We start from the raw sequence: 27,684 nt of genomic DNA, 5'->3' as shown, positions 1-27,684 counted from the left end.
TTCATCACAGTTCACTGTGAACTGTGCTGTGAATTGTGAATTGTGAATGTTCACCCACAGCTTCCGCACTCCGGCTCTCGAACATCATCGATGCCGCCGAATCTCCTGCCTGCACTTCCACTTCCACTTCCAGGTCCAGGTCCACCTCCAACTCCACGCCCAGGAGGTCCAGCTCTTCCACCCGTCGCAGATCGATTGGCACCACCCCACCGCGCTCTCTCCTGATACGCGTTAGGGCCCCTGGCGCGCGTGTTGAACTGCGACCTCTCGGCGGCGGCGTACGGATCCATACTGAACAGCGACACGAAATACAAGCCGATAAAGTTGTAGATGCTGTCGGAGAGGCGAGAGATGCGGGCGGAGAGAGGAGGTCTAAAGAACACAGGAGACAAAGCCCCCATCGTTAGTCAAATTGGCTTTCGTCAATTATAAAAGCAGTTAACTTGTAAATTTCTCATCCCGCAGTTCCTTGTAATTTTCTCATGCCACTTCTTTCTTCCTCCTCTTTCTTCGAACAACAGTCACTTCTTTCTTCCTCCTCTTTCTTCAAACAACAGCCACTTGTTTGTTCAACTCTGGAACTCGGCTGGCTGACTTGTCTGTGCCTTTGGGGTGGCTCGGGAATGAATCAAAAGCTAACCAAAACGTACGTTTCAAGAACATGTCCTGATGAGGAGATGTATGCTGCAGACGATGATGAGGCCGCTTTCTTCGGCGCAGCGCCAGAGGCAGAGGGCGGTTTGTCTACCATGGTGTCTGGTGTCTGGTCTACCCTTTCTTCTGCGTAGGCGTAGTAATAGAGGGGCGATTATAGAGGTGCGGTTATAGAGTTGCCGTTCGTCGAACTGTCCCGCAGTTTGCCGTCTCGATTATGAGTGGTGATGCTGATGCTGGTGCTGATGGATGGATGCTTATGGACGGCAATCTAATCTGAACGGAAGAGATTGTCTTTCGCACAAGCGTCGGAAGAATGAAGGAGATAAACAGCGTGTAGTCGAGCGAGGAAGAATAAAGAAACAGTCGCCATGTTACTTCAAGGGGATGTAGCCTGCGGCCTTATTAGCCTCCTGTAGTCTCCCGTCTCCCCTCCCGCCTCTGCCTCCACATGCCTGCACGAGTCATGCTGATTTCAGCCTTCCTGGGGCCTCCTAAGCCTTGGCATCTCAGCCTTGTTTTAAAGAAACCGACCAGTACGCCCGACAACTGAACATACGTCTTCTCTACCAAGGTATCGTCTTTGATGGCTTGTCTACCAGTACATGGTACTCCTAGATCTGATCATTATGCTCGCAAGGCAAGCTCATGGATTGTTGCACATGGCACACTGATCTATATCAGGCCCTGTCCATCCTCCGTCGCTGAGAGTCCCGTTTTGTTCACCCGAACCCACACCTATAAGGATAAGGAAATGCAAAAAGCATCAATTGTTGTCCTTCCCATGACCGTGCTTCGGCCAAGTCGCCGCTTCATGATACACAAGAAATACAAGTCTCAAGGCAGGCTTCGAAGCCTATGCCGATCCGCCTTCACCGCGAATTCGCTTGCCCTGGCCACCCCCATCCGCTCCCTCGCCATCATCACGAGCTCGCTTATTGCCTCCTCCAGGAGTGAATTGAGCTGCTTGAGGATTGAGGGCTCCTCGCCCTGGGCTACCGAGGCCACCGCCTCGCCCTTGTTGAGGGATGTTCGTGTTACCATGACCTGCTCCGCCGCGACCACCACGAGGAGCTCCACGACCTCTAGGTATTCCACTGCCACGGTTACCGCGAATTGCTCCACCTCGAGGTATGCCAGACTCAAGTTGGCGCATCAAGGCCGCTCCAGTTTTTTGCTGCGGGTTTGCTGGGTGGTTTGCTGGGTGGCCTGCTGAGTGGTTTGCTGGGTCGCCGGTCGATTGATGGGCGGGTTTGGGGCCTGTTTTCTCTGTGTCTTGTGCCTCTGCGGGTTTGGACCCTGTTTGTACAGTGGGTGGTTGAGCTTGTGCCGGCTTCTCCGTACCCTGAGACTGAGGAGGGGGCGGAGGCTGAACGTTACCATTCGCTTTGTTGTCATTTCCTAGCTTCGCGTCTGGTTTTGTGTCTTGCTTCGCTGGTGTTTGTGCCGCTGCTGGAGCAGCCGGGGTTGGTGCTGGCTTTGGAGCTGCAGGCGGTTTGGTGTCCTTAGCAATATCCCACACTTGGCCCACGGGCTTTTCAGGGGTTTCTTCTGCAGCCTTCTTGACGACATCAAGTTTGGCGGTTGCCAATAATGCTCGACTCTGCGCCATATTGAACTTGACATTACCACGCTTCTCCCACATCTGCTCCGCATTCTTGAGCTGCTCTTCAATCTTTTTCTGAGCCTCTTGATCGAACTGCAGCTTCTGGGTGTCAAGCTCTTCCTGGTGTTTGATGATCAAGTCTTGCTTTTCTCGTGCCAGTCTGTCTTCATACTGTTGGAGCAGAGTCTCTTTCTCGGCAACGAATTCAGACTCCTTTGCCTGGATAATAGCTTGTTTTTCGGCATCAAACTTCTGCTCCAGTTCTTGGATCTTTGCAGTATCAGCTCCGTCGACTCCGGAGCCTAGTTGTTCAGTAAGCTCCTTCCGCAGGGCCTCCCTGTCCTTCTCCACTTGTTTTCTGATGTTGTTTTGCAGGATTCTACGTAAAACTTCATGTTTGGCGACAAGCAGTTTGGCTTTTTCCTCAGGTAACGCCAACAGCACCTCGTCGGAAATTTGGCCCGGATCGACAGTGATTGATGTCTCGGTGCCTTCTTCGCTTGGCTTCTGCAGTTCTGTAGCAACCGGAATGGAACCGGCTCTCAAGGCTTCCAGTTCCTGCTCGTGCTGAGCGTTCAGTCGTTCCGTCAGCTCTTCAAGCGCAGCCTTCTTTGCTTCCTGAGCTTGATGTTTGACCTCGGCCAACCGGTTGTTGAGGATTTTCTCCATAGAAGTCACTCTGTGCTTGAATTTCTCCTCCTGTGTAGACTTGAGCTCTTCGAGCTCCTTCTCCTTTTCGGCCAGCGAGCCCTCGAGTTCTTTGATCTTAGTTTCTAGCTCACTCACATTTTCATTCGTTGTCGTTGTCGTGGTGGTGGTGGTAGCAGCGTTTGTGGGTTCTTCGGCGGGAGTCTCATTTTCACCAATCTCACCATTTTCACCATTAACCTGAGGCGTTGTGGCTGGTGGACTCTGTGCTTGAACAACAGCCAACTGTTCTTTCAATGAATCAAGCTCTGTCTGCAGATCGGCCTTCTCAGCAAGTGCTGCATCGAGCTCAGCCTTTCTCTCTCCTAAGACCGCTCTGTTCTTTCTGAGGACCTCCTTGAATTGGTTTTCAAGTCTTGTTTTCAAATCGCCTTTGGCCAATTCAACTGCTGACTGTGTCGCATTGACCTGGTCTTGTAGAGCTCTTTGTGCTTCAATGCGTTCCTCCTTCACCTTGTCAAGCTCGGTCTTGAGTTCGTCACGTTCTGTTTCAAGGCTGGTAACCTTGGCCTTCAGTGCTTCCAACTCAGCAGGATCAACTCGATCATACTTGGACAGGATGTTCTGAGTACGTTGTTGCCAGTGATCACGATCTTCTTGGCTCAATTTCAGCTCCCCTTCACGAAGTTCAACAAGGTTTTCGAGCTCGGAGACTCGAGCTTGCATGGATTGTATCTGGCCTTCAAGTTCCTCGACACGCTTCGATTTCTCTGCTAGAGCCTGGGTGGCCTGTTTGGCCTCCGCTCTGAGAGTGACACTACTTTCCCGGTAGAGGTTGAGTTCATTGAGAGATTCCATGAGTTTCGTGTGTTCCAGTTTGCTTCGGTCCGCATCAGCCTCGGCACGGCGCTGCTGATCCAACTTGAGACGGGTCTCATCCAGTTGGGATTGAGTGAAATCAAGTTGTTGCCGCAATCTCTTGGCTTCTTGTAGCGACAACTGATACTGAACATCGACGATGTCCTTCTCACGGCGCAGATATGTAATCACCTCTTGTAATCTGTCCAGCTCTGCAGACGGTTGTTCAGCGACTTCGGCGTTGTCCCCGTCTGCTATTGCTGCACGATCGCGTTGCAGGGCGGTGATTTGCTGAGTGACGCTTTCCAGCTGTCCATGCAAGAGGTTGTTCTGTTGGACGACTTCCTCTCGCCGCTTCTTCAAATCGGAGATCTCCCGTTCATACCGTTCTTTCAGCTCTTCCCAACTTGCTGCTTTCTGTTCCAGATCCGATTTGTACGTCGCAGCCTGGGTTCGAAGATCAACCATCTCCAATCGGAGTTGATTGGCTTCTTCCCGAACCGTATGCAGATTCTTAGCGGCTTCTGCGTGCCTGACAAGCTCGTTTTCGTAATTCTGTTGAGCTTCGGTGGCAATCTGTGCTTGAATTTTGGAGGCTTCAAGATTGAATTGGGCTTGTTCTGCGTTCTTTTCTACCTCCTCCTTGATATGCTCAATTTCGGATTCGAAGCTGGACTTTTGTTCGTCCATCTTGCGTGTGAATTCCGCCTGCTCATCGCGCAATTGAGAAAGCTCGGTGTTCGTCGTATTCAACTCTGAAGAAATCTCTTCAATCCGCTGTTCGAGCTCCTTGATCTTTGCATCTTTTTCAGCGAGGGCGGCTTCCGTCTCTTCCCGGTACTGATCATTCGTCTCGCTGAGCTCCTGCAAGCGCTCCTCGCTGGACTGACTGATATTCTTGTACACTTCGACCTGCTCATTGGCTCTTTCAAGCTCGGAGACCTTCAGTTCAAGGTCCCGCTTAAGCTCAGAAACCTCGACAGCCAATTCTTGCTCTTTGGTCAAGGACGTCTCCTCTTGGTCAGTGGTCTCATTGGTAGGCTCTGGCGGCTTGGTAAGGACCTCCAAGCGCTCTTCCGCAGAACGAAGCTCGACTGCAAGTTCATCCACTCTAGCTTGTAAATGGTCTCTAGCCGTCTTTGCTGAGGCGAGCTCTTCTTTCGTTGCACCTAGGCTCGTAACCAAATCATCGATCCTCTTTTGGGCTTGCGCGTGCTCATATTCTCGTCTCAACGCAGCCTTCTTGTTCTCTTCCGTCTCGTCATTGAGTTTTCTCTTGACAGATTGAAGTTCGGATTCCAAGGCTTCTGTGTGTGACTGTAGCCGACGGCGACTCTCAGCATCGGTCTGCTCGCGCTCGTTGATCATCGTTTGGAGGGTGGCGTTCAGCTGGTCCAGTCGACTCCTTTCGTTTCGAAGTGATTCGTTGTCGTCAACCAAACGTCTTTCCACACTCTTCCACAGATCCTTCTCCGCCTTGAGATTTGCAGAATCACGGCGTAGGCTATCAAGCAGACCTCGGGCTTCAACAAGCTCTTCAGCCACTTGTTGAGTTTTCAATTCCTGCTTAGTAGCATTTTCCAGTACCGTCCACGATCTCTTCTGGATCTCGCCATTTTCCGCCTTCAAAGAGTTGTAATTTGCCTGCAGCATCTCATATCGTTGATTGGCCGCCGTAAGCTGTCCCAAAGTGCGACTCATCTCGGTCTGCAACTGCGAGTTCTTCCTGCTCAATTCATCGACTTGGTTCTTCAAAGCAGTGTGATCGGTAGACGCCTCCCGTCGATACGAATCAAAGTGTTGCTGAAGTTCTTTGAGCAGTTTGGCGTAATCGGATTCGCCACCTGTGACAGATCCTGCCGGTGACTCTCCGCCACCAGCAGGTATGGGTAACGATCGAGAAAAGTCGGTGGGCTGAACTTGACCAGGTAGATGACCGCGCCTTGTGAGCATATTCCGGAACATGTCTCTCTCTTTGACGAAACTCTGTGTTTGAGCCACCATAGTCCGGAGCTCGTCCTGATACGAAGCAATCTGTGAACGAGCCTGTTCAAGCTCTTGACTGAGAGCATGGTTCTGCTGTTCCTTTTCCTTGGCCTCGTTGCTTTCAAGTTCACCTACCAGGTTGCGAATCGTCTTGAGCTGATTTTCATTCTGCTGTTGAAGTTCATGGATGTTCTTGAACACAATCAATCGTTGGTTGATTAGTTGTTGAGTTTCGGAAAGATTGGCCATATCCTGGGACATGGCCTCCTTTGCCTGCGTCTCCAGCTCGTCGAACTCCTCTTTGGTCATATTACCGCCTTGCTCGCGGACATGTTGTTCAATGAGAAGGAATCGAATCTCTGAGCCCATGTCTCGGAGTTGTTGGGTCAAGACTTGAGCTTCTTTAGACTTGCTCTCCAATTGACCTTGACACGTTCTCAACTCCTTGATCGCCGAATTGCGGTCGGCGTTCGCTTTGTCTACAATAGCAGACATTTCCACGACCTCGCTTTGAAGTCGTTCATGGTCGGTCCGGAGTTCTTCAATTTCCGGCTTGTTGTTTTCGAGCTCCTCAACCATGGCATCAAGATTCTCTCGCAGTTGCTCGCTGACACGCTTCTCGTTCGCCAATTCCGCCTCAAGCTTCTTGTACTCTGAGAACAGCTGAGTGATGGTCATTTGGGTCCGCGGCCTAGAGATACTGGCAGGAGAAAAGATACCGCTGGGTGTTCCAGGCCGAAGAGGTGTGGTTATGCCAGATCCATTTGTCGGGCGCTGCGGTGTACTTGGTCTGGCACGGGCTTCATCGAGTTCACTGGACAGTTGTTCCAGAGACTTTTCAAGCTCAGAAACGCGCTGCTCAGCAGCAACGCGGTCGTTGTGTTCGGTCTCAATTTCGGCGCGAATGGTACCAATCTCTTCGGCGGCTTCCTCACGAGCCTCTTCCAAGGCAGCAGACAGTTCTTGTACCCGCTGTTTGGCTGTTTCTGCAGAGGCGGCCTGCAACTCAGCCAGACGATTGACACTCTGAAGCTCAACTCGGAAGGCATCCTCTGCAGAGATCTTTTCTTCCCGTACCTTCTGCATTTCTTCCAGAGTCTCTTCAAACTTGGTCATCTGCTCTTCCAGGCGATGCTTGAGGGAAGATTCGGACCGCCGCAACGCCTCAACTTCAGAAATGTACTGCTCGTTAGACCTCGACAGCTCTGCTATGCGAGCGTTCTTCTCCTTGCGGAAATGGGCGTGTTCATCTGTTTTGATCTTGCGCTCGTTTTCCAGCCATTCGTTGTTCTTCTTCAACATTTCCACCTCTTGCTGAAGACTCTGCTCCTTGAACTTGGCACTAGCGACGGCGGCATTGGCAGACTGCACCGATTGCTCGAGTGTTGTTATCTGCTTGCGAAGTTCGACCGCCTTTTGGTGTTGCGCAGAGAGATCCTGCGACAGGCTCTCATAGGCGCTTGTCTTCGATTCCAGGAGGACAAGCGTGTCTCGGTTTGCGGCTTCAAGAGAAGAGATGCGGGATTTGAGACTGGTGATCTCGACATTTTCGTTGGCGGTAGCAGAGCGAAGTTGCTCGACCTCGGAGTCCAGTCTGGAGCGTGCATTTTCTAGATACATGTTAGGCAAAGGTAAGCAAGAGAGACAGAGAGTAGACACATACCGGCAGTCTGGAGTTCTACGCGTAGCTTACTTGCTTCTGCAAGAGCCTTGTCCCGCGAAGTTTGTAGAACTTTGGTTTTAGATTCGCTTGTTCTCACGACTGTTTCCAATTCTACTTCAAGCTTGATCTTTTGCGATTTGTTCTGTTCGCATTCCTTGGCTCTGGTTTCGATGCTGCGCAGGAACGAGATGACGAGCTCTGACGTGGGGCTATCGATCAAAGACGTGATGGAAGGTTCAGGTAGAGAGGAGAATGCCGAGAGAGCGCGAGTATCTACCTCCGCAGCCATGGTGAATGTCCGAACAACTGACTGGGAGAGACTGTTTCGACCGAAAATGTGAATGCGAATGTAGACTCACGCCTCCCACGACGGCGAGGGCTTTTCACGTGAGAACAAAAGCACTCTCGACGCCCCTCACCATGGCGCGAAGAAGGCCAGACCCGAGAAACGAAGAGAGAAAAGAGTAATGGAGGGAGCGGTAGGAAGGGGGTGGTGGTCTTTGGTCTTGGTGGTGGTCTTTGGTCTTGGTGATGATCTAAACAGACTGAAGACAGCGCGGGCACATACAATCGCAAGCGACTAGCAACAGTGAAAAGAACGTGACTGGGCGGGCTTGATTCGCCGCCGGTTTAGGCGCTAGGCAGACACTCAAGCCTAAGAAGCCCCTAAGCCATACGTAACATTGGATTTCTCGCCTGCGCTCTCCCAGTCCTTAGGCTGCCAAAAGCCTAAATTATTTAGCTCGAACTGGAGTTTGCTTGACTCAGCAGCCCTACACCTCACATCCCACCTCATCTACAGAGTTCACATACATTTACATCTCACTATCCCTTGCTTTCGCTCGCTCGCCTCTTAACGCCCCAGACCTTCACTCGCCTCTCGACATCAGCGCCATTGTCAGTAACAGGTCATCCATCGTCGACTTGTCCTTTGTTTCCACCATGCATTAAAGTCCTCCGCTGGAAACGGAAGAGATCCTTTCACTAGGCACCCTCTTCCCACCCACTTACGGCCACGGCCACGACCAAGACCCTTTGTCGTCGCCGTTCCCACCATAATGTCTTCTTTGTATGCAACGCCCACGTCCCTCGCAGGTAGCGATGCGCGGACCAACGTGGTTTACGCGGCCGACCGGCTGAAGGAGAAGTTCCCTGAGAGCATAAGTTGGGACGACCTGGTGGCGTTTGTGCTGCCGGCGCAGAAACGCACTGAAGAACAGATCAACCTATTCCGGCGGTTTCTGCAAGTCAACCCCAAAGTCAGCCATGATCCCGACACAGACAGCTACAAATTCAAACCGCTCCACGACATCGCGTCCGCCGATGACTTGATCAAGTTCCTTCAGAGCCAGGACTCGGCACTGGGACTCAACGTGCGCGAGTTGAAGGATGGCTGGACCGATGTTGAAGAGACGATTGACCGGCTTGAGGCCGAACACAAACTATTGGTGGTACGGAATAAAAAGGACCACCATCCACGCATGGTCTGGATCGACGACCCCACGCTCGTTGCGCCTCTAGACCAGGAATTCAAGGACATCTGGTTACAAATCCCGCTGCCTTCGGTCGAAGACACGATTAAAGAACTGCGACGTATGAATCACAAGTCGACCGGCGAGCCTGCGCGGCCAGATTCGGAAACCAAGCCCAAGAAAGAGAAGAAGAGAGTGCGGCGTGGACAAAAAGTTACCAATGTGCATATGCAGGGCTTGTTTAGGGATTATTCTGAAAGAAGGCCACAGGGTGGGAAATGATTTGGTCGACCCAAGCACACTGAGACCTGGAGTTGGTTTGGTTTTGCACAGAGAATCCTGGTTCAGTTTCCCATGCGCGTAGGGGTAGGGGCTCTGGCATTTGACCGGGCTGGCAAGAAGTATGCCCCGGCATGGTATGTCCTTGTGAGGCAGGGGGTGGCGTTGGTCTTGCCTCGGATTGAGGGCAAGCCGAGCTTTCTTTTATCTAACTAGAGGTTGAAGATACTAATCGAAATGATACCCAAACGCGCGATGAAGACAACTAGTAATCATAGGTAGTCAGTGCAATGCACAAATACAAGGCCCCTTTCTTCCACGTCCATCCTGAACTGATATCTGCTTGTGCGGCAACCACACTGTCGCGAGTGCAGTTCCCCTAAAGCAGTCCCGAAACAACATACCTACCACTGTATACCGTTGCGAAGCAGTACAAGATGGACTCGGACTCAGACTCAGACCCAGACCCAGACGAACTCACATTTTGGCCGCGAGATCCAGATCCAGATCGACCATTCCGACCTCGCGAAACCTCGACACGCTCCGCCGTCTGTCCGCATTGACTGAGCGGTTGATATCCGCAGCACTCTGGTTCCCGTTCCCGTTCCCGCTCTCACTTGCGCTTCTTTCTCTCGGACTCTGGTTCCCGCTCCCGCTCTCATTTGCGCTTCTTTCTCTCGCGACAGACGCGCGGCCGCCCCGTCCTCGTTGCTGGTGTTGCTCCACACCCACGCCCACGCCAAACGGCCGATTCAGCAGGTCGAGCCCCTGGCCATGGCCTGTCGACTCGGAACTGGCCCTAGGGCGGCGTACCGACGACAATCCTGCGGCTTCTTCGTACCTGGGCGGCGGGGCGGTGTCGATGTCTGCCAGACTTGCTATGCTCGGCGGTCTCTGGATAGGCCGTAGAATAGCTGCGGTGGCATCCGGATATCCAAACCCAAACCCATCCTGCGTGCTGCCTATGCCGGCATTCTCATGATCATGGTCGTGATCCGTGTCCCACGTCACAGTGATGGCTGGTGCGGCTGCGTGGCCTAGGAGACTGTGATTCTGGTCGGGAGTGGCTTGGTATCCATCACTGCCGCCATAGGCGTTTGATTTTCCCGGCAGAGGAGTGTAAGAGGCTGAAGTTGAAGACGCTGACTGACCATTCTTGGACAATGCTTGCGACTGACCATTCTTGAACAACGCTTGCGACTGGAGGAGTATGTTTGGATTGGCATTGGAGTGGGAGGCGACGTTGCGGCGCCGTGAGCGTAAGTAGATGAAGACGACGATGGAGATGCCCAAGGCAATGAAGACGGCTGTGAGGACGATGCCGACAATGGCAGCGGTCGAGAAACCTCGATGGGCGTCGGTGAAGCCGCGGTCGTTGGGTGGTCCGCCAAATTGACGGGACAGTAGGTGTGAGGGCGTCATGGGCAGCGTGGGTGTGTTGTACAGGACAACACTAGCAGTAATCAAGTTGATATTCCTCTGCAGTAATCAAGTGATATTCCTCTGCGAGGAGTCCTCTCCCTTCTCCCCTCTCCTGGCTTCAATGGGCAGCGTGGGGTGTGTTGTACAGGACAACACTAGTAGTAATCAAGTTGATATTCCACTGTGAGGAGTCCTCTCCCGTCTCCCCTCTCCTGGCTTCAATGGGTGCTTTCGCCAGAAAACGTGCGACCTGAATCCTCTGAAGTGCTCCTAGGTGAAGGTGTACCTTGATTCTCTGGAGCACTCGTAGGTGAAGGTGTACCTTGATCTCTCTGGAGCACTCGTAGGTGATGCTGTACGGTGTACGGAGTACGGAGTCCTAGCGGTGATATTGTCGCACAATGCTCAACTTGCTTCTTTGAATCCTGCCCAACGAATCAAATCCTTGCCGACAGCCCGAAGAATGTAGAGACTGGGAGGAATGGAATGGCAGAGATAGAGATAGAGATAGCAAGTCAACTCTAGTCCTAGTACCTAGTATACGAACAAGCAATTGACAACGGAACCAGCTACCGAGCGAGTCCGAAATCCGTACTGAGCAAATGTCCGAGCGTAAGGAGGGAGAGAGCGAGGATAGTCCGTCCTGATGCTTCGTGAAAGTGAGGCTAAGGCGTGCCACTGCCACTGCCACTGCCACTGCCACTGCCACTGCCACCAGGCATCCAAGTTTTATGGTCCCTACCTGGGGAAATTCCGAGACAAGGATGAGAGTCGAGAAGAAAAGGATTTGGGTATCCAAGGGAGACCCTTCTCGAGAAAGTGAGGACAGAGGGCCATCGGACCGCGGTGCCAGGGAGAAGAAAATAGGCCTAAGCCTCCGCCTCAGCCTCCTAAGCCGTAGAGGAGGCCGGTGCAAACAACAACACATAAGAATAGACCAGTGTCGTTTCACTACGAGTCTCCTGCAGCCGGGGCTTGTTCTTGTCCCTGTCCCGGGATGGCAGATGGCGATGGCCATGTCAGCAATGAAGATCGAACGTGGAACGCTTCGGTTCAAGTGGTTGTTAGCGTGAGGCTGAGGCTGGGGGCCGCGACCGCAGCAGCAGGTACTGTAACCTCGCCGGCCGCAGCATGGGCCTTCCCTTCGTCCGTCGTGACCACTGACCAAGAAGGGTAAGATGAGGCAGGACATTCAGATCAGGTCCTGTTGGTTGAAGCGCGCATGGCCTTAGGCCTGCTGATACTAGTGGGAGTCGAGTCCTGGGGGCGAATATTGATGAAGCACTGCATGCCAGTGAAAGGTCCTTAGGCGTAGGCTTGGGCCAAGGAGGCCTCAAGAGTCGCCATTAAGGAATGGGTATACATGGTCCTTTAGGGAAATACACAGTACCCGTGGTCCGCAGCAGCCACTGCATGTGACATGAATATCCCAGTGAAGCAGTGCTGGTCGTCTCGAAGCTGCTAGCTAGCATTTTTGTGTAGTAGTAAACACTGGATCAATGAATAAATGACATAAACTCGTCAGTCCCTCCATCTCCTCATTCTCGACGTTTATCATCATGGGCTTCCGACTCTGAGTCTCGCTTTCTCGGTTGACAACTTCTTTTTAATAGACCAAGACCCTTCGGTAGCATGCTAACATGTCCTTACTACCAATACGAAGTCTCGTCTCCCTGTCGCGCAATCAATGATAGCCATTTGCTTTGTCGCTGCCACTGTTCCCATCGACGGCTTTGTCGGTCCGTTTCTCCTTCTGAACGTACTCGACCAAATCCTCAATGGTGCAGACCTTCAGCCCCCACTTGCGCCCAAACTCCAGACAGGCATCTCTCCTCATCATGCCTGGCTCCTTCATGACCGCTTGGCCTGGAACGGGCTCTCCATCCTCGACAATTTCACAGATAACACCCGCTGGGGCTTTACCCGCCAATCGACAAAACTCCACCGCCGCCTCAGTATGTCCAGTACGTTCAAGGACGCCTCCATCCTTCGCTCTGAGTGGGAACACATGGCCTGGACGTCTGAAGCTGGCCACGGTGGCTTTGGGGTTGGCTAGAGTCCTGCACGTGAGGGCGCGGTCATGGGCTGAGATGCCTGTGGTGACGGTCTCGTGGTTGGCGTCGATCGAAATGGTGTAGGCCGTGCGATTGGGATCCTCGCTGTTCACCACCATCTGAGGCAGTGCCAGGTTGGCGGCCTGCTGAGCGGTGATGGGCGCACAGATCAGTCCGCTGGTATAGCGCACCATGAATGCCATTTTTTCCGTCGTCATGTCCTCGGCCGCGATGATCAGGTCGCCCTCATTCTCACGGTCCTGAGAGTCGAGAACCACGATGAATTCTCCGTTGCGAAAGGCCTCCATGGTGGATTCGATTGAATCGAAGCCTTTGGCGAGCGGGGTGGGAGGATACATCTTGATTCCTGCTGCCTTTCCTTTCGGTAAACTGTAGTTTTCTGCACCGACTCTTTCGTAAATGGGGAGTCCGGTCACGGGTTATCGCAGAATGTGACCTTTTCTTTTCTTTTTTTGTTTTGGATACCAGCTCCGAGTCGTGGAACTCACTGGCCTTGTCTTTCGCAGACTGCCCCTCCTGTGATCAAATAATCACCTGACTTTTCAATCAAGCGCTCGTGCAGTCGTGCCGGAAGATGGCTCTGCTCTCGTAGCGATAGCGGCCCTGCTTGAAGCCTCCGCCCAATGCAAATTGATGCCGGCTCCCGAATCCGAGTAGATACCTCGAATGGTCCAAACCTGTTCTAATAGCGATAGCGTGTATCAACCAAATCTTAGGATCCCCGGAAACAGTACTCCGTACACAGTACGCAATGCCCCCTCGAACGGCCCCAGAACACAGCCCGTAAAGTGGTCTTCGGATATGCCGTGGGTAAGAGTGGGAAGTGGGAATAATCGGGAAGCACAATGTGTGAATCTATCTATCTTTCCCCAAACAGCTTGAACTCTATCGGATTGGCAGGCCGATATCCTGTAGATAGTTGGAATTGCGCAGAATCGCCTGCGCTGAGATCAGGTCAGGTCGCTGAGTAAGTAGCTTTGCTTTATCAGGGTTGTGAAAAGAGGCAGAGGAGGAGTCGACCGGCGGTGGCGTTGGCGCGGAAGATATTTTATCGGACGTCGAGTAGTCTAGTGAGTCTGTACGCCGTACCGACTATTACTTCCTTACCCGCGGCACATGGCGGCGAAGGCGGCTCCGTCCATTTGTCATGTGGGCAACAAAATTGGTCAGACCAGCAAAGGCGCCATCTCCGTATGTACTCATGTAGGTTACCTAACTACAGTAATCACGCGAGAGTGCTCAGTCCAGAGTCCAGACTGCGGAATCCGATCATTGTTCTGCCTCGGCCGGCCCGTGCGGCTCCTCACTCCTCACTCCTCACCCCGTTGACCATCATCATGACACTCGCCGCCAACACCAAACACCAAACACCAAACACCAAACACCAAACACCATATCTGTGACTGACAATTGTGTCTACAAGCCCACAAATCCATTGCGTTACGGCAGGCGTCATCTCCGTATTCATCACGCACGATTCAACACGCCTTCCCCGGTGGCAGTGGATACCTCCCCAAACACCAAGGCAACTTTCTCGTAGGTCAAATTCCATCAAAACTCCAATCATGTCTTATGGCAGTCGCCATCCTCATTACATGCCGCCATCGCCATCGTTGGGCGGGCATTGAAACCTCATTCTTTTCAGTCCCTTCACTCGACAAACACATCGATCCTTCTGCCTCGCGGTCCCCTGGATGGCGTCGCTACCTGTATCACCTCGTCATCGGTCGATTCACCAGATGTACTGAGCCGAGGATACGAGAACCATCGCCTGCCGCGTACTCGTCGTAAGAACTGGGCCACGACACCGGACTCGGTCGTTTCGTCTTGAGTCGCGTCTCCTCCGTTATTCAAGCTTTCGGTCGGATGGTCTGCCTCATGGTCTTCCAACCAAGAACTACTTTCCAACATGTCATCCTCCAAGCGTTCATCCCCAAAAGTTGCCGTCTTGAGTCTGCTCCCAGACAACACTCCTGGCGTGAATGGTGACGCGGTAGGTCTTTTCGGTGTGCCACGCCTCACGGGGCTCGCAATGGCGCTTTCGTCATCCATGCGAAGTGGACTTGAGAATGGTGATATCGGTGGTCGTCTCGCTTGAGCCAGCGGCGAGAGAATTGCCCGACCTGGATAGTCTGCCGGTAACTTGAATCTGTGAATGTTCGCATTTTTCCTCGAAGGAGTGCTGGGAATTGTGGGGGCGTGTGACACGGTCGCATTGGGGATTTCGACCACCACTTTGGCCCGTTTGACCGCCTCGTTTCCGGCGTTCTCACCCTCCTCGGTTGATTTTCGCTTCCGTTTGGGCTGCGACGACTTTGTCACCGTCAATCCAATGTCGCCTTGTCGAAGCCACAAATCAGACCGTCGCGTCTTGAGGTCCTCCACCCAGTCGTCACAATCCATGGCTACAAAGTCATCAATAATCCCCTCCCAAACGCTCTCTGCCGGTCGAGTGCGGTTGACAAAGATCACTCGACCCTTGCCGTTTTTACGCGCATGCACAGCTTTGGCAAACTCCCGCACAATCTTCTGCAACCCGAACACTTTCAGAGATGTCCCCATGATGATCATAACTTCAGGTTGAGACCCAGCATCAAACGGGATCAGTGGCGTCAGCAGCGTGTTTGACGGATGGTCTTCACCGTACAACACAATGTTGGGACGAAGAGACCCTGTTGCTAACCCTCGTTTTCCGCTTGCCTGTCTTTGCTCGCTTTTTGCTTTACACTTGGGACAGCTAGGGGCAGCTCCTTGCAAATAGATGTCGGTCTCCTCGTCGGTCCACTCAAACTGCGTGGCACACATCGTGCAGCGCAGCTTTTCGAGGTCGCCGTGGAGTTGCACCACTTCACACCCTCCGTCAAAGTCAGTTCCCGGCGTGAAGGCTGGTCGTGGGACTTCAAAGTGTTTCTTCATGAAGCGACGTTTGTTGCCCTTGCCGCGGGTTAGGTCCGTTACCAACCCCTCCCGGCCCTCAAGCCCGTCAATATTCTGTGTATAACATCTCATCAAGCGCCCACCATCGCGAAGAACTCTGACAAACTTGTGAACGGAGCTGGTCGAGCAAACTTCGTCCCGGATCTTTTGTCGCAGCGAGGCAATGAACTGATAGAACATTGTAGTTGAGGCTGCGTTCTGAAACACCCGAGAGTCGAACAAGTCCTGCCCCCTGAGTTTAGAGGATGGGCTCGCCGATGATCGGCGGCTGGCAGTTGAAGAGGTGGATGATTGTGAGGACGGCAAGTCTTCGTCGTTGAAAGACATGACGCGCTTTAACGCAGGTGTCGACGGTTCAGATGGTGGAGGAGAGGGAAGCATGGTCTGTTCAGGGATCATGTTGTACAGCCCATCCTTTGATCGAAAGTCCTGTGCGCAGGTGAGCTTTCAAGAGGATGATCGACTGTCGCGCAAATAACTCACTGGGATGCCACAGCTCGTGCTGATGCCAGCACCCGTAACAAGGAGGATCTTGTGCGACCCTACAAGGAGATCTGCAATCTCTTGTAGTCGTCGGTCGTCGCCGGCATTCACCTCTCGCAGGCCCATCGTGAAGTCGTGAACAAGGGCTTCGTACTAGGGAGAAGGCCGCTGTGGATGGTATGTTGATATGCGATGCTGAGGTGACGACAAGGTGCATAGGACATGGATAGTCCTTAGGTGCCAACGACAAAGATATGATGCTGGTGTGTAGAGCTCTGTGCTATCACTGACCTCGACCACGAACGCGTCAAGTTCGCGTCGGACGTCATTCAACGGAGAGCAGAGACCCACGTGCCAGTGGTGCATGGGCTGGGGAGACGCGTGGGAATGCAATGCACAAAGGTTGAGACTTTGGACTGTCCTCTCCTTGTGAAGGCTGGGATATCTACCATTCAGAATGATATGTGCACACAGAAGCTGTTCCAAGCTTCTTTGTGTTTGAGGCTCTGGATTTGTTTACGGCTCGAGGCTGCCATTCCTCCAATTAGATTGCTTCGAGCGGGAGATCGACCGCTAAAGCATTAGCGCCCGTCACGAGTGAAGTTGTTGTCCTCCTTATCCCTGCTACGTAGTACCTATAGTTACACAAGGTGAAGGACAGGACTCTGCATCTGTACATGTAGGTTTATTTCTGTCTTTATCTCCAGTTCGGGCTGCCTGCCATCTTTGTTGGATGTTGACACCTAGACAAGCAGGCAGAGACCAGTATACTCTCGGAGGAGAAGGAGGCCAAGAAGGTCGTTGGCCTCTCTGCATGAAAGTCTTGCCCAACCAGGTCCTGGCCAGTACTAATTCAGGGCGCCGGTAGGTCAAGAACGGCTTTCGGTTCCAGTCTCCTGCGTTTGGCACCAGATCTAACTGCTGAAAAGCTCCCAGGTGGCAACATCTCTCCAAGGAGTTCCCACTCGGCCTGATACTGGACTGACCAGCCTATACATTCCTCGACTGTCTTTCTCATCACTCTCGGCCGGGGCCCCAAGTCAGGTGACTCTTCTGATTTGATCTGGTCCTCGACGTGAGCACCCAGAAGCTGCAGCAGACGCGACTCTTCCAGCTTTCTAGCCTCCTGATCCATCCGTTCCATGTACGCATCTTGTTCTTCTTCGAGAAGCAGGATTCGTTTCTGTCTTGACACTGGTGGGTTTGGTCGTGTTTCGTCTTCGGAGCTGGAAGACCTGCTCTGTTCGTCAGAGGTACGCGAATCCTCGTCGTCACTTTCTTCGCCAGTGGAAGCACCCTCTTCGGTGGGAGCGGCAATCGCATCATCCTCGGTGTCGGAGCTTCCTTCGGCATCATCTTCCAGTTCACTGTGTCTAACGGGTTCGATTGAAGTGGCACGGCCTCGTATCGAGTCATCAGATGCGGTTGACATCGACCTCCTTCGTGATGGGATTGACAACCTGGATTCCACGTCTTCATATGACATGATCGTTCCACGGCTGTTATCTTTCCTAGAAGAGTAGTCCACGACTGACAAGTTGTTCCTCCGGGCCATGCCAACCCAGAAGGTGTCTGCATTGTTCTTGACATTCAATATCGACAAGGCGGCCGCCACGTCGTCGTATTTGACCAGCCTTAAGGGCTCGTGCTTTTTAACAGACGTCGAAGCGCGGATTCGTGATTGTGCCACGAAAAGACAAGACTGTATCAATTTCCTGGTGAAGTTGACGACAAGATCGAAAACAGTTGTCACAACGTCCATGGTCATGGCAGGTCGCTGTCCTTCTTCGGCAAGGTTGCGCCAATTGTATGAGCCATCGGAGCCTTGGTTCATGAAGTATTCTTCGGCAAGAGTCAGAAACGCCGAGAGGTGAAACAGACTTGTCGCCTCAGAGTCTGACTCATCCTCGTCACCAGAGCCCTGGTCGGAAAGGTCACGTGCAGCTTCAGCTTCGTCTGCTTTCTGGTCCAGGTCGGATGCCGTAGCTTGGTCGATGAGCCATAGCGTGGTATTTCTCTGACCGGCGGCATGATCAAACTGCTCCTGAAAAGCTGCAAGAGCGTCCGCGGCCTGATCAAGCAGGGGTTCAACCTCAGAACCGATCTCTATGGCGGCTGGGATGTCGGCATGTGAGACGTTTTTCGTTTGAGGTTCGAAGCGTTGGCGGTCTATTTCTTGCTCCTGCAGACTGTCCAGATACGCTTTGACTTCGACCTCAGACTTCGTCCCAATCAGACCCGACAAGCCCTGCAAGTCGCGTCGGCCTTTTCGGCACAGACCGTTGTACAGGGCTGCTTTCTCCGAAGGCTGCCATACCACAGCCCCCAACTGGGTCGTGAACAGGTCTTCACCAGACATCTCCTCGTCGGCGTCTCCTAAAGTAGTCCTGAACAGCTCCAGATACTGATCATTGTAGTGTCGATGAAGGCGCGACCACTTTTGTTCGTGAAACGAGACCGAGTTGAGTTCTTTCACGGGTGACGAGTCGCCGGGACTATCGGAAGTTTCCAGATCATTTTTAAGATAATCTGCCTCGTCGACTGACATTGTATTTGGTGTATGTGACCGAAGTTCATCGTGCTCATCCTGGTTGTCTTGATCTTCCATGGTCTAGCTTTTCTTTCCAAGACATGTTATGGTTACACTACCCAACACCAAAAGAATGCTAGGTGTCCAAATGAGGGATGTTAGTAGGCCAGTTCAAAACCAGTCTCCAAAAGCCATGCATGCGGCGAGTCCATCTCACGGTATTGCTGACAACGCAAAACGGGATGTGGTTTGCTCCTTGAACCTCGAAGTTTGGATGCAGACAAAAGGCTGGGCTTGGCGACTGCGAGTGTTCCTCTCTGGCCGCTTTTGAAGCAACGCCTGCCTTATGGTTGCATCATTACCTACCTTAGAGGACGGTAGATTCAAGTACTCGACAGGTGCTGTTACTTGTTATTCCATCACGGTCCGGCGGGGATAGTTCTCGACGAAATCCGAGCTTGATGGATGCCTTCAGTCTTGGGCAGGCTGGTCGCTTTAGGAGCCCCTAAGCCTCGTATGTACAACCAGGCCTTAGCCTAGAATCGTAGAGCAGCGTGATCGTCTCCCCAAGACTGGAGTTTGCCTTCTACCCACCAACAGGCAACTTAGCGACGAGCAGACTCTCTTCTTCGCCTGACTCCGTTGAGATGCAGTTCGGTGTATTATGCTAGCGCGCTTCAGATGGTTGACACGTTCAGCGCAATGTTTCCTGCGACCACAGGAAGCCCGACGCTGGCTTTCCAGCATTGGCGACGTACATCCACCGGCACTTCGTGAAGAAGGGATTCGACTTCGCGAATACCAAGAAGAATGTATCCAATCGGTTCTGTCCTACCTTGACAAGGGCCACAAACGGCTGGGAATCTCGCTCGCCACAGGCAGCGGCAAGACGGTATGGAAGCATAACACTGTTCGAACCGCAACAACGGCCGAGAAGTGCTAACTCGGCTGCAAAGGTCATTTTCACTCAATTGATCGATCGTGTCGAGCTACGGAACCAAAATGCTCAGCAGACGCTCATCCTTGCCCACCGGCGAGAGTTGGTCGAGCAAGCGGCCCGTCATTGCCTGAAAGCGTATCCTGAGAAGAGCATCGATATCGAGATGGGGGAGACACACGCTTCCGGTGCCGCAGATATCACGGTCGCCTCGGTTCGCAGTCTGCTGTCTGGAGACCGTCTTAGCAAGTACCGCCCGGACAGATTCAAGCTTGTGCTAGTCGACGAAGCGCATCACATCGTAGCGCCTGGTTATCTGCAAGTCTTGGAACACTTCGGGTTGGAGGAAGCCCGAGAGACAGGGCCAGCTCTGGTCGGTGTCTCGGCGACGTTCTCGCGCTTCGATGGGTTGAGGCTGGGCGCCGCGATCGACCATATTGTCTACCATAAGGATTATGTGGACATGATCGGCGACAAGTGGTTGTCGGACGTCATGTTCACAACGGTCAAGTCACGAGCAGATCTGTCTAGGGTTCGGTCAGGAAAAGACGGCGACTTCCAGCCTGGGCAGCTCTCAGCAGCAGTCAATACCGAAGTCACAAACGAGATCACAGTTCAGGCATGGATGGCTGAAGCGAGAGAGCGCAAGTCGACACTCGTCTTCTGTGTTGACCTCAACCACGTGGCGAGCTTGACCTCGTCCTTCCGCAAACACGGCATCGACGCCCGATACATTACAGGATCCACGAAGAAAAAGGTACGGGGCGAACGACTGGAAGCGTTCAAGAACCGTGAATTTCCGGTCCTGTTGAATTGCGGCGTTTTTACTGAAGGCACCGACATGCCCAACATCGACTGTGTTCTTCTTGCCCGGCCCACCAAGTCTCGCAACCTGCTCGTCCAGATGATCGGCCGTGGCATGCGCCTGTATCCCGGAAAGACAGACTGTCATATCATCGACATGGTGGCGTCTCTGGAAACGGGCATCGTCACGGTCCCGACCCTTTTCGGCCTCGATCCATCTGAGATGGTCAAGGATGCCCGACCCGACGAGCTGAAATCCCTGAAAGACAAGAGGACGAACGAGGAACGGACCATGTCTGACCGTGGCCCTGCTGCGTCCGGTCCTGTCCAAGCTCAAGCTGCTGGATCCGACCATCGTCTCGACTTCACGCATTATGATACAGTCCAAGACCTGATTGAGGACACCTCGGGCGAACGACACGTGCGTTCCATGTCTCCTAATGCCTGGGTTCAGGTTGACTCGCACAAATACATCCTTGCGGCGAGGGGTGGAATTCTGACGCTCGAACGTCAAGCCTCTTCCGACTCAGCAGGGAAATCCGACTCACCAGCATCGAACAACTATGTTGTGATTTGGAAACACCCGCTCCCGCTGAGCGAGGCAAGCAAATCGCCTTGGTCCCGCCCGCGCACCGTCGCCACGGCAGCCACGTTGTCGGACGCCCTCCACGCTGCCGACACCTTCGCTTCTACCAAGTTTGAACGTATTTTCATCGCCACGAGCTCGTCGTGGCGCCGAAGCCCCGCCTCCGACGGTCAGCTAAACTTCCTCAACCGGATGCGCGACATCTCCGAAGATGGATGCCAGCCCTTGACGGAGGCTGACATCACCAAAGGTCAGGCGGGTGATATGATTACGAAGATCAAATTCGGCGCACGCGGACGGTTTGATAAACTGCAAGTGCTGAAGAGGAGGACGGAGAGGAAACTAGAAAAAGGCCGAAAGGTCAAGGAGATGAAGGAGCGTGAAATTGTGAGGGTTGGGCCGCTGATCTCTTAGTGCATCTCGTTGTAGCAGTCACAAAGAGTAGAGGTCTGAACTGATCATTTTCGTTCAAGACTAGAAAATCAACTGGTGTCATTCCCTGGTGTTATTCGCAAGACTCGCTCTAGCATGATAAGATAGTACATCAACCAACCCAAACTGCACTTCGGTCAGCTGACCGTGGCGTCAATTTCTCAGCTGAACAACCGTTGTGAACCATGTCCATCCAAGGCACGATTTGCCGCATATTTACAAATGGTCGATGATGGCCTGTGCATACTCGTGCGTCTTAGCCTTACCACCCAAATCCCCGGTCAGAGCCTTGCCCTCGGCCAACGTTGCAAAGATTGCGCTCTCGATCTGGGCCGCGTGGTCGTTCAAGCCCATGTGCCGTAGCATCATGAGACTGCTGAGGAGCAGAGCGGTCGGGTTGGCGAGCGCCTTGCCTGCAATATCAGGTGCTGAGCCGTGAACAGCTTCAAAAATGGAGCATTCGTCGCCAATGTTTCCGGAGGGGGTGAGACCCAACCCACCGATCAAACCAGCGCACATGTCGGACAGGATGTCACCGTAAAGGTTAGGCATGACGAGGACTTTGTCCGAGTATGGGCCAGGGTCAGTCGTAATCTTCAGGCAGGCGTTGTCAAGAAGCTCGGCGTCGAATTCAATGTCCGGGAAGTCCTTGGCGACATCCCTTGCAGTGCTAAGGAACAGACCGTCGGACATCTTCATGATAGTGGCCTTGTGAACGACGCGGACCTTCTTTTTGTTGACTTCGCGCGCATATTGGAACGCATATCTGAGAACTCTTTCTGAGGCTGCGCGGGTGATAAGCTTGATCGACTGCACAACGCCGTCCACAACCACGTGTTCAATACCACTGTATTCTCCTTCGGTGTTTTCTCGAATCAGAACCGTGTCGACGTTGTCATAGGGGGTTTTGTAGCCCTCAATGCTTCTGCAGGGGCGAACATTGGCGAAGAGATTGAAGGTCCGCCTGAGCGTGAGGTTAAGAGAGACATGTCCCTTGCCGATGGGAGTTGCAAGAGGTCCTTTCAAAGCGACGTAGTTTTTTTTCACCGACTCAATTGCCTCATCTGGAATAACGGTCCGGCCATCTTTCAGGCGAGGCGTGACATCCACCGGCTCCCAGACGATTGGAACCTTCGCAGCTTTGTAGATGTCCTTGACGGACTGTGAGATTTCCGGGCCGATGCCGTCTCCTTCTATTAAAGTGACCGTGAAGTTTCCATCCGATCCCTTCTTTCCCTTGAACCTGGCGACCTTGTCGGACTCTGCAGTGGAGGCGAAGCGTCGAGGTTGAGCCTATACAGCGCGAGTTAGCCAACACGTTCAGATGAGCCGCGGACTTGGTTGAGTCGCACCTGAAAGGCTACCGGAGCCCAGGTCGGCTGGTGACAGGCTTTTCGCAAGCACAGGCGAGCCGGAGAGGCAAATGCTCGAGAGGCGATCATGACGGGCAAAACCGATGCAGATGCAGGAACAAAGGGCAACAAGCTTCAGCAATGACTCCTGGTCACAGCACACAGCATTGAACGAGCGACGGAGCAAAAGGTGAAGCTATTGACCTGGGTTCAGAGTCGGGCAGGATAGTGGTGGAGCTTTCAAGAGCATGCTTTTTATCTGGCGGCCCCCCAGTTGAGTTACATCATTCTAATTGGCGCGGACGAGCTCCACGCCCAAGGTGCAGCTGCCGGCGACATCGGATGCGCTATGCGCTGCTGCGGTATATGCCTCATGCCAGCCTCCAGGGCACATGACTGCACGTGATCGCCAAGAATGGCATTGCTCCCGCGGCGGTCACTGCACCCGACGGAGCCTGAGCCCCTGGTTTACTGAGGCGTCTCTCTACGTAGTACTCGACGCGATACCAGACAGAAGAGTGTAAATGACCAGCATCTGAGGCGCGCCGGTCGCGTGAATCCGTTTGCATGGGATGGCTGAACAAGAACGGACCATAGTTACTCACTACAACCTGCCAGATCCCTCTCCGAAGGAGTGGCCCAAAGAGCTGGATGAGAGTGACGACGATGATATCGCAGACGCGGTTGGAATTAGGCGTTCCCGCTCCCGATATTCCGCCCTCGAGAGGAGTGCGAGCGAGAGGAAGAGTCTGATCCCGGGATCGCAACGGACTGGAGACGGCCGAGCGAACCTGGTGCAGAAGGACGAACCTGATCCTCTGGGCGTTCACCCGAGTGTTCTGAACGTGTTGAGGACTGATGGTCTACCCGTCGAACAAGACCCACGACTGCGGAACAAGTTCATGCTGTCATCGACTACGTTTTCTCCTGGCATCTTTCTCTCCCAGATTCATAAGGACGCAACTACGGATGACCTGCTACGAGGATTGCAGTACTTGTCTCGATCAATCGATCAAAAGTCTGCTTCCCTTAAAGTCTTGGTTGAGACAAACTTCGAGCGCTTCGTGCGAGCTAAAGCCACGATTGACAATGTCTACACCGAGATGCGAAACCAAGGCATGGAGACACCTCCGTCTCCACGGCATTCCCGACGCACAAGTGGCATTCACTTCCGCAACGTCAGCAGTGGCAGTGCCGCCGGCATGAGTGCCCCTGCTCGTCCACCCAGCAAGAACGCCCTTCGCAAAGAGACAGAGTTTGGCGTGCAAGGCATCAAAGGCCCTCTTCTGGAAGTGTCGCAAAAGGCTGAGGAGGTATGGGGCCCGGCTTTGGGCGGCAAGGAACGTGAGGCAAATCTGAAAGCGATAGTGGAAGCTATTGCGAGTGATCATGCTCTGTACGAATTGGGCTCCAACCTCGGCCAGGCCATCAAGCAAAAGGATTACGACAAAGCTATCGAGCTCTACAACACCGCTCGGCGATACGTTGCCGAGGCCAAGGCACTTAGCGATAGGGTGGTTCAACAAGGTCGCACGCTATCCGATGACGAAGTGCATAGAATCGTTGCCATAGGAAGAATGTGGAACGACGCAGATGAACAAGTCAAGAGTCTGAAGAGAGATATCTGGCGGAAACTGTCCAACATTCCAGCCACCTCACTCCTCCCAAGCGCATTCCATGCGGAAGAACATATGGAACTCATCAATGTGCTATTGCAACTGGGTGTTGAGGAGAGCCCGATCTGGGTGTATTTACTTAGTCGTTATGACGCCCTTAAAAACAAGATTGCGGCAGTAGTGGAAAGGTCCAAGATCGAGATCGAGATTTTGCGTCGTCGGCTGGCTTCTGCGGAGCCTCCGTCATCTCAAACAGTGGCTGCTTTCCTGCGAGAGGCTTCTAGGGACCGACCAGACGCTCTCGACAGCGGCGACGTCTCCGACTTCTGGAACTGTATTCTCGCCTATGTCACCAAGCTATTGTCATTGTCTAGTGGCTTACTTGGTGAAGTGGTTGACTTTTGGGAGTCGGCCCAAGGCTTCATTGACGGCAGCAAACAGAAAACGCTATCGGTGGGGTTCGAAGGGGAGAGCAGCAAGCACCACCAACTATCCGAAACCGAAATCAACGGACTGCGCAGCGGAGCAATCGACTTGGTGAGCCAGCTGAGGGATGCCGTCTTTTCACTCTTCGCAGAACCCCCGACCGAGGATATTTCGTCTCTTTTCTCGCCGGCCCCTGGGTCTGCGGAAACGCCCACCACTCCGCTCACAGGAGCAGCCTTTTCACCCACTGATGGGCGCATTGGCAGACTTGATCCTCAGAACCTGCCTGCAGCAGCGGCAAAGAAAGGCGAACCTTGGGAAGATTTCGCGTTCTGGCCTCCTTACTCCAACGCCCTTAGTGCAGTTCAATACCTTGAGAAGATCCTGACGCTTGTCGGAACCGCGGCGGGCGAAATGGTGACCTTGGGCCCTGTGACTAACAACAACACCATGTACGAAAAGATCAAAGTAATGATCGGAGGGGCTCGCGAACGGTGTATGCGTGCTGTTTGCGAAGCTTGGAGCAAGGATGCCGAGAGTTGCAAGTCCTTGGAAGACTGGGTCAGGGCCCCAGAAAAGCGCGACCAGACACGCATGCCTTTGTATTTCGAGGCCTTTGAGAGGAAGGTCTTGCTAGGCATGCAGCAGGTGTTGTATTTCTCAACTACAACGACCAAACCAGGGAGCCGGGACATCATCACGCCGCCGCCGTCAAAATTGTTGCAGATGGTACGGACCCAATTCGTGAGCAGCGTGTACAAGGCGGTCAGCGGCATGCTCGAGAATGCCGAAGCGCCAACAGAAGGCGACGAGGATGACTGGGTCCTGGTGACGAGCCTCAGCTCTGTCATTGAGGGGGCCTCCCCGGCTGAAATCATCACGCAAGATGCCATCAACGCTTCTAGCCGCAATGTCCGGATGTTGTTGACCATGTCGAACCTGAAAGCCTTGCGGAATGAGTATGTGCCATCACTCATTCAGGTCTTCGAGTCCTCCTTTTCCGTCAAATTGGCCGACGAGTCCAAGACTATCCGAGACGTGTTCGGCCAGATCGATGCAAAGTTATTCCACTCTTACACACGGCCTACGGTTGCACAGTTGACGAAGACCATCGGAGAAGGCATTAACTCACCAATGTGGGCACCAACTACAGCAAGGCCAGACCAAGTCAGACCGTATGTCTATTCGACGCTCATGACCCTTGTCATGGTGCATACAGAAGTCTCGACTACGGTGTCGAATGCCGGCGCCAGTAGCCCTCTTCTCAGTGAGATCCTGTCTTATCTGCTCGAAAACGTCTCACAAGCACTTCTTGATGGATTCAAGGGGCGGAAACCAAACACTTACACCTTGCCTGCCTTGATGCAGGCAACCCTAGATACGGAGTTCATCGCACAAACAATGACGAGCTATGCCACTTCCAAGGCCGGAGAGATCCAGGGTCAGATCTACACTGAGTTGGACAAGCGGACAACGAATGAGGCGAGAACACGTCTGCAACAGGAACTGGGCGACATGCGTGTCGTGTTGAAAAAGCTGCGAGAAGGTAGTCGGAACACCTTTAGTTGTTTCAGGAGACAGAGGCACTCGGACAAGGACCGTGGTCGATCAGAGAAGAAGACGAGCGGGACGTAATTTTCATAGATTTGCTCTTGCTCGGCGAGCAGATTCTTTCTTCAGTTCATGCTGGTCTTGGATACCCTGATCTTTTGTTTCATCTTCGCCGTGCTCGCCTGGCCCTGCCTCTCCGTCCACCACGCCCACCCCTCCTGCCAGAGGCTTTCTTGTCTTCCTCTTCCGGTTCGTCGCTTGATTCATCTTCAGCTCCACTTTCCTGGTCTTCCTCTTCTTCGTCAGCGTCTTCCATGGCTTGATCCTCGTCCACGACGCTGTTGGCCTTGCTCGTCCGCCGACTGGACCTATCGGTTTCAATCTCGTTCTGTAAACGTGACAATCTACCTCCTCGTCTTCCTCCTCTAGCTCCCCTGAGTGACCCTCTCGTGGCACCAGGAATCGGTGACGACCGTGGCTCATCCGTGTCTGCAACCGTGCTCTCCCTTCTGGAGATGTCGGGACTCGAGGTCCCATCGGGATTCAACCTTCTCTGCCACATCAACTCCTCAAAGTCCTCGCGCGGGAGTTCGAATTCTCGCCAATAGGCATGACCTTTGGCCCCATCCTCGAGGCCGTCAATGATGGAGTCTTCGCGCTCGTCCAGTTTTGCGAGGTCGTATAGGGATTGAAGCTTCCGCCAGATTCCTGCTATGGATGTATGAGAGTCTTCGGGATTGACCACACCCTGGTTCAGGAGATGATCTCTGATTGAGATCATCCGGAAATGCTTGTGCATTCCTACTGGCTTCCAGCGAACAACGGCCTGTAGGAGGGCCGATTCCTGGTCATCCGTCCATAGGGAGGTGTCACTGTCCGATCTGGTCGCTTCTTTGGAAGTCATTGTCTGTGGCTTTTGAGGACTGACACCAAGAGCTAAGGAAAACGGCAGGGCTCTTTCTCGGGCTCGGTGATACTGCTGGCTCCGAGCGCTGTGTCTTGTCCTGGCTGGAACTTCTATCAGAATATGTGGGGTTGGCTATTGCAGAAAAAGATGATTGTGACGGCTCGCTTGAATCGTGGTCATCGATCACATCAACAAAGAGTATCCGGGCTTGTAGCAGCCTACAGTCACCGTGTCCAACCCTATCCTTCGAGGATTACCGTCTAGATTTTGACACTGTCGATGCGGTAGCCTTCCATGAAGAGGCGCTCGGGTAAGTTGCCTTTTTAGTTGGTGTTCGTTTAATGGCAGACGCGAGGCGCGTCGCATGTAAATACGACTTTGCATCATGAATTATAGAATACAATAACACTCGGAGATGTCCCGCTGGCTCTAGGGTAAACAGTAAAGACCATCAACATGG

At 53.2% G+C, this 27,684-nt stretch overlaps 11 protein-coding genes across 11 annotated transcripts; 3 read left to right on the top strand and 8 right to left on the bottom strand.

Moving 5' to 3' along the window:
- Positions 1-4: 4 nt before the first annotated feature.
- Positions 5-751, bottom strand: A1O3_02094 (uncharacterized protein; the record flags this gene model as incomplete). Its single annotated transcript, XM_007732237.1, has 3 exons — positions 5-240; positions 293-372; positions 651-751. The coding sequence occupies 3 exons, from the start codon at positions 749-751 to the stop codon at positions 5-7; spliced, it is 417 nt and encodes a 138-aa protein (XP_007730427.1).
- Positions 752-1,510: 759 nt separating this feature from the next.
- Positions 1,511-7,704, bottom strand: A1O3_02093 (nucleoprotein TPR; the record flags this gene model as incomplete). Its single annotated transcript, XM_007732236.1, has 2 exons — positions 1,511-7,362; positions 7,416-7,704. The coding sequence occupies 2 exons, from the start codon at positions 7,702-7,704 to the stop codon at positions 1,511-1,513; spliced, it is 6,141 nt and encodes a 2,046-aa protein (XP_007730426.1).
- A 769-nt stretch (positions 7,705-8,473) lies between these two features.
- Positions 8,474-9,169, top strand: A1O3_02092 (uncharacterized protein; the record flags this gene model as incomplete). Its single annotated transcript, XM_007732235.1, has 1 exon — positions 8,474-9,169. One exon carries the CDS (start codon positions 8,474-8,476, stop codon positions 9,167-9,169), a length of 696 nt encoding a protein of 231 aa, XP_007730425.1.
- A 474-nt stretch (positions 9,170-9,643) lies between these two features.
- On the bottom strand, positions 9,644-10,588 carry A1O3_02091 (uncharacterized protein; the record flags this gene model as incomplete). The annotated part of the gene is made up of 1 exon (XM_007732234.1): positions 9,644-10,588. The coding sequence occupies one exon, from the start codon at positions 10,586-10,588 to the stop codon at positions 9,644-9,646; it is 945 nt and encodes a 314-aa protein (XP_007730424.1).
- A 1,684-nt stretch (positions 10,589-12,272) lies between these two features.
- On the bottom strand, positions 12,273-13,001 carry A1O3_02090 (3,4-dihydroxy-2-butanone 4-phosphate synthase; the record flags this gene model as incomplete). The annotated part of the gene is made up of 1 exon (XM_007732233.1): positions 12,273-13,001. The coding sequence occupies one exon, from the start codon at positions 12,999-13,001 to the stop codon at positions 12,273-12,275; it is 729 nt and encodes a 242-aa protein (XP_007730423.1).
- Positions 13,002-14,313: 1,312 nt separating this feature from the next.
- A1O3_02089 (uncharacterized protein) lies at positions 14,314-16,209 on the bottom strand (the record flags this gene model as incomplete). The annotated part of the gene is made up of 2 exons (XM_007732232.1): positions 14,314-16,029; positions 16,084-16,209. The coding sequence occupies 2 exons, from the start codon at positions 16,207-16,209 to the stop codon at positions 14,314-14,316; spliced, it is 1,842 nt and encodes a 613-aa protein (XP_007730422.1).
- Positions 16,210-16,936: 727 nt separating this feature from the next.
- Positions 16,937-18,691, bottom strand: A1O3_02088 (uncharacterized protein; the record flags this gene model as incomplete). The annotated part of the gene is made up of 1 exon (XM_007732231.1): positions 16,937-18,691. One exon carries the CDS (start codon positions 18,689-18,691, stop codon positions 16,937-16,939), a length of 1,755 nt encoding a protein of 584 aa, XP_007730421.1.
- Positions 18,692-19,277: 586 nt separating this feature from the next.
- Positions 19,278-21,354, top strand: A1O3_02087 (uncharacterized protein; the record flags this gene model as incomplete). Its single annotated transcript, XM_007732230.1, has 2 exons — positions 19,278-19,505; positions 19,570-21,354. The coding sequence occupies 2 exons, from the start codon at positions 19,278-19,280 to the stop codon at positions 21,352-21,354; spliced, it is 2,013 nt and encodes a 670-aa protein (XP_007730420.1).
- Positions 21,355-21,588: 234 nt separating this feature from the next.
- A1O3_02086 (isocitrate dehydrogenase [NAD] subunit 2, mitochondrial) lies at positions 21,589-22,814 on the bottom strand (the record flags this gene model as incomplete). Its single annotated transcript, XM_007732229.1, has 2 exons — positions 21,589-22,665; positions 22,725-22,814. The coding sequence occupies 2 exons, from the start codon at positions 22,812-22,814 to the stop codon at positions 21,589-21,591; spliced, it is 1,167 nt and encodes a 388-aa protein (XP_007730419.1).
- Positions 22,815-23,296: 482 nt separating this feature from the next.
- Positions 23,297-26,401, top strand: A1O3_02085 (uncharacterized protein; the record flags this gene model as incomplete). Its single annotated transcript, XM_007732228.1, has 1 exon — positions 23,297-26,401. The coding sequence occupies one exon, from the start codon at positions 23,297-23,299 to the stop codon at positions 26,399-26,401; it is 3,105 nt and encodes a 1,034-aa protein (XP_007730418.1).
- Positions 26,402-26,480: 79 nt separating this feature from the next.
- On the bottom strand, positions 26,481-27,221 carry A1O3_02084 (MRG-binding protein; the record flags this gene model as incomplete). Its single annotated transcript, XM_007732227.1, has 1 exon — positions 26,481-27,221. The coding sequence occupies one exon, from the start codon at positions 27,219-27,221 to the stop codon at positions 26,481-26,483; it is 741 nt and encodes a 246-aa protein (XP_007730417.1).
- Positions 27,222-27,684: the final 463 nt, after the last annotated feature.

Source organism: Capronia epimyces (genome assembly GCF_000585565.1).
Source record: "Capronia epimyces CBS 606.96 chromosome Unknown aczIQ-supercont1.2, whole genome shotgun sequence".
NCBI lineage: Eukaryota > Fungi > Ascomycota > Eurotiomycetes > Chaetothyriales > Herpotrichiellaceae > Capronia > Capronia epimyces.
The sequence above is the reverse complement of the archived record's forward strand: the minus strand, read 5'-3'. Positions and strand labels throughout refer to the sequence as shown.